Below are 5,119 nucleotides of genomic sequence, written 5' to 3' on the forward strand. Positions count from 1 at the left end.
AGTCATGAGATTTGTTGTTGGCACTCCGTCGCTTTCGTCATCGAGGGTTCCAGTTGATCCGATCAACGGAACAGCCTGCTTGTGAAATTAACGTGCAAGTGGCTGAGCACTCCACAGACACGTGTATCCTTAACGTAGTTCTCGGGGATATTCAGCATGACACAGTGTGACAAGTCTGGCCCTTTGAATTACAGGCACAACAGAAACAGGAAGTAAGAGTGAGAGAAAGTTGTGGTGGAAGAGTACAATAGGGTTCGCCACCATCCCCTGCCGGAGCCTCGTGGAGCTTTAGGTGTTTTCGCTCAATAAACACTCACAACGCCCGGTCTGGGAATTGAAACCGCGATCTGCTGCCTTAACCACTGGGCCATTGCGCCTCCACTATGAGATAACAGTTAAATACAGTATTACATAATGGTTCCATTGTGCTACCATACTATTTTATATTTTTCCCTATAGCTCTCTGGTTAATTACAATGCTAGACATTTGTGGTTCTGTTGTGCCACCATACCAAATCTCTGTCACTCTTTCTCTGTTTTTTCTCGTTCTTTATTTTTGTTTCATTTTTTTCTTTCCTGTTATAAAGTACAGACATGGTTGTGTGGTTAAGAAGTTTGCTTCCCAGCCATCTGGTTTCAGGTTCAGTCCCACTGCATGGCAACTTTGTTTGACAAGTGCCTGCTTCTAAAATAGCTGCATCCCAACCAAAGCCTTGTGAGTGGATTTAGTAGATGGCGGTGCTCCAGCATGACCACAGCTGCATGGCTGAAACGTGTAAAAGAGTAAAAGAAATTGAAAGAATCCCAGGTGTGGCTATGTTGTAAAAAAAACTTGCTTCGGGTTCAGTCTCACTGCATGACACCTTGGGCAAGTGTATTCCACTATAGCCTCAGGCTTACCTCTTTTCCATACTGTAAACTTCATCATACAGCACACACACACACATACACACTTCCTTTGCTGATACCCTGGGATCATACCACAGAATGTGATCCCCAGGCCATTACCACAACAGCTCACCTCTTTACATTAACAGTACATTGTTTGATTAATGATTCATCTAACAAACCTACAGCCTTTAATTAAACTGCTTTTGTTATTGCTGTTGTAGTTTGGCCCCAGGTCTACTCCGATCAAAATACACCTATGGCCAACAGCCTTCCAATAGTGACCATCCCATCCTTTTTCTGTTTTTTTTTTTTGAGGGGGCAGACATATGGTATCTAAGACTACATTATGTCAATCATTCTTTTATTTTTAAGATGTTAGGATGTTGAGGCACGATGAGGTGTCTCTTTTCATATTGTAACTGTTGTTGTTGTTGTTGTTGTTGTATGTTTACATATACTGTAGATGTGTTGATTGTAAACAGTAAAGGTCACTTCTCTATGAAAACCTCCACCAAATACACAAAACAAACAATTTCTCACATTCAGGTTTTCCCCTCTTTACTAGGTTACCATAACAAACATCTTTTCAGCAACTGGATTTTAAGTATTTTCTCACCATATCCGGTTGCAGCTCTCCTTGGAAATCAACTCTTTCGCATTTTATTGAACAAGATTATTGAACCAAGTCGTTCTGAAAAGAATTCCATCTTCTTCATAATATTTTTCTGGTGTAATATTTATTCCTTCCTCTCTTCCAATACACGTATTCACTAATGCCAGATAACTGAGAAGACTTTTACTCCGATATGAACAAAAGAAAAAAAAAACGTGCCAATCCAATGTCTTTGACCCCACAAGATGTTTACAGTCATAGATTATGGTAATCAAAACAACTTTCACTAAAACAGCACCATTAGTTTTGAGTTGAGAATAAAGGTTACAAGAATTGAATATTAGTTCCAAAGAGATTTTGTCACTGATTCTGTCACCGATTTATATTCACAACTATTAAAGATGGTATCTCTAAAATTTGATACCAGACATAGAATTTCTGTTAACAATCCAAGATATGAGAGGGAACGGTTATAAATGTCAGCATAACTTAAATGTCATCAGGATAAATCTTCCCTTCATCATAATCAGCATGGATCGCAATCTAAAACCCTCTCTCCAGGTTGGCATCGGTTGGGTGGTTTAACCCTTTAGCATTGACATTATTTTCTCAGAAGTAATGCTTATTTATTCACATCGTTTTGAACCATTCATGCATTATCTTATAGCCATGAGATTTTGATGAGGTAACTGTTAATTTTTAGAATGATATTGTATGGTTGGTGTGAGAAGCCAGATCTGGCTAGTTTGAACATAAAACAGGTAGAATATTTTGGCTGGATATTTTGGCTTGAATACTGAAGGGTTAAATACTGAATACTGAATACTGAAAGGTTAAATATTAAATACTGAATACTGAAGGGTTAACAGGTGCTGGCAAACCAGGTGCTGGCTTGATTACTGAAGGGTTAACAGGTGCTGGCAAACCAGAGGACTTATGTCAAGCTCCAGTGTCTACTTAGGCATGATTTTTATGGGTGGATGCTCTTCTTAATGCCAACCACTTTACAGCATGGACTAGGTGTTCATGAGGCACTGGTACCAGCAAAGTTACCAAGTAACCTGCATGACAGACCCCCTCAGTTGAGGTGGTGGGGGGAGTATTGAGGGAGACAGCTTTATGCCAAGTAATAAGAGGTTAGAGCAACATTTCTCAACCAGGGTTCCCCAGATCCCTAGGGTTCCGCAAAATGTTCCTAGGGGTTCCATGAGAAAGAGTGAGATAAGCTAATGCTAATTTCATGATCATAATATTACTATACATGCACAACATATTATTGGTTATTGTAATATTGTAATATAGACATCTTCCTATCTAGCCTATTATGTTATCAAAAAAATAGAACAACCACGTGCACACACACACACTTATATTTTTTTTTTAATTCTTTTACTTGTTTCAGTCATTTGACTGCGGCCATGCTGGAGCACCGCCTTTAGTCGAACAAATCGACCCCACGACTTATTCTTTGTAAGCCTATTGTTTATTCTATCGGTCTTGTTTGCCAGACCGCTAAGTTACAGAGACGTAAACACACCAACATCGGTTGTCAAGCAATAGTAGTGGGGACAAACAGAGACACACAAATACATATATATATATATATATACAACAGGCTTCTTTCAGTTTCCATCTTCCAAATCCACTCATAAGGCTTTGGTCGGCCCAAGGCTATAGTAGGAGACACTTGCCCAAGGTGTCATGCAGTGGGACTGAACCTGGAACCATGTTTTTGGGAAGCAAGCTTCCTGCCACAAGGCATACCTGCATCATATATATATATATATATATATATATATGATATTTACCATGTGAACTACGATGAAAAATAAATGAGAAAGACATAGAATATAATTTTTTCATGCAGAGGTTCCTTGAGACATGTAATTTATTTTAAGGGTTCTACAAGGATTAAAAGGTTGAGAGAAACACTGGGTTAGAGAATAATAAAGAGACAGAAACAGGTGTCTTGTACAGAAGATACATGGTTACCCCAGCTGGGAAAGAGAGAGGATGATGATGAAAATGTGTCAGGGTGTAACCTCAGGTGACATAGGAGAAATGGTGTGGGTGGATAATAAAAAAGAATTTATTTGACTCTTTCAATACTAAATCTACTGTGATCGTTGCCAGTTTTATCTAACAAAACCGCTTGTTTGAAATGGTCTTAAGTTACATTAATAAAGAGGTGCCCAGTCTGGCTCTCACACAGGTCAACATCCATAGTGCCCTACTGATACAATACTTCCATAAAGGGGTCGAGAACATGTCTGTTTACTTTACTCACCACAAATTTGTTTCGAGTTAACTTTTTTTCTTTTTGTGTTTGTTTTTTTTCTTCTAAATATCTCCTACTTTGCATGTGTTAGCACTAACTTAACTGTTGTGTTTTCTGCAGATGGCATCTCTGACTTATCATTATCCTTTAATCAGTTCTGTTTTCCAACATCAACTAATGTACTGTTGGTTGGAGATTTCTGTACAGTTTCTTCGAGATTCTTTCATCTACAGTCTCTCTAACAAGTTGAGTGAAGTCTGTATTACTGAAAAGTTCAGCATTAGACCCAAACATGCCCAGAATCATTGTTAGAAAACTCCAAAATAACATAATTCATTGACTAACAATATATATATATATATGTGCTGGTGGCACGTAAAAAGCACCCACTACATTCTCGGAGTGCTTGGCGTTAGGAAGGGCATCCAGGTGTAGAAACACTGCCAGATCATATTGGGGCCTGATGTAGCCTCCTGGCTTCCCAGACCCCAGTCAAACCGTCCAACCCATGCCAGCATGGAAAACGGACGTTAAACGATGATGATGATGATTTCTATACACACATACACACATATGTACACATACAGCTGTATATATGCACACGTATATATATATATATATATATATATATATATATATATATATATATACACACTCACATATATGTATACATACAGCTATATATACACACAAACACACACACACATCATCATCATACATATATTTCTTGTTTTCTAATTAATTGTTTAATCGTTCAAGTATGAAATATGTTACCATTTATTAATTTGTTCTGGTTGTTGTAATGGAAACTAACAAATGTATTTTTTCTTTCTTTCTGTCTTTGCTCAGTTACCGAATCTATGATGATGATGTTGCCAGTGATGTGAGTAACGGCCAGGGCGAAAGTCCTTTAGACAATGAACTGAGGGAAAATGGTCCTTTGCTGCCACATAACACCCACACAGTGAAAATTGAGGGTCAGAGTAATTCTCCCACCCCTCCACTGACTACAGACCCCTCGCTCGGCAGCCCTGCCAGGTATCTAAACTATATTTGTTTATTAAAACACGAGCCTAATAATTTGGTTGACTTTTGGAAAAGTAGAAAGAGTCAGTTTTGATATTTTGGACAATGTCCTTCTTTGGAATATTGCTAAAGGGAGGAGGAAGAGAAGACAAGAAATAAATAAAATGGAAAATGTTCACACCCACACACATGTTTATTTATATATATATATATATATATATATATATATATACAAATAAAAGGGTAAAGGAATATTAATTTATTAATAAATTAATAATTTTTACCAAGCACTTCGGTATGTAAACACCATT

At 37.8% G+C, this 5,119-nt stretch overlaps 1 protein-coding gene across 1 annotated transcript in view; it reads left to right on the top strand.

The window, feature by feature from the left end:
* The first annotated feature begins 4,580 nt into the window (after positions 1-4,580).
* LOC128250697 (uncharacterized) overlaps positions 4,581-5,119 on the top strand; it is a 3,258-nt gene continuing 2,719 nt past the window's right edge. The window contains exon 1 of the mRNA XM_052976365.1: positions 4,581-4,820. Within this exon, the coding sequence (XP_052832325.1) occupies positions 4,585-4,820 (236 nt within the window). The 5' untranslated portion in view covers positions 4,581-4,584. The remainder of the gene's footprint in view (positions 4,821-5,119) is intronic.

This window comes from Octopus bimaculoides, chromosome 24, assembly GCF_001194135.2.
Source record: "Octopus bimaculoides isolate UCB-OBI-ISO-001 chromosome 24, ASM119413v2, whole genome shotgun sequence".
Lineage (NCBI taxonomy): Eukaryota > Metazoa > Mollusca > Cephalopoda > Octopoda > Octopodidae > Octopus > Octopus bimaculoides.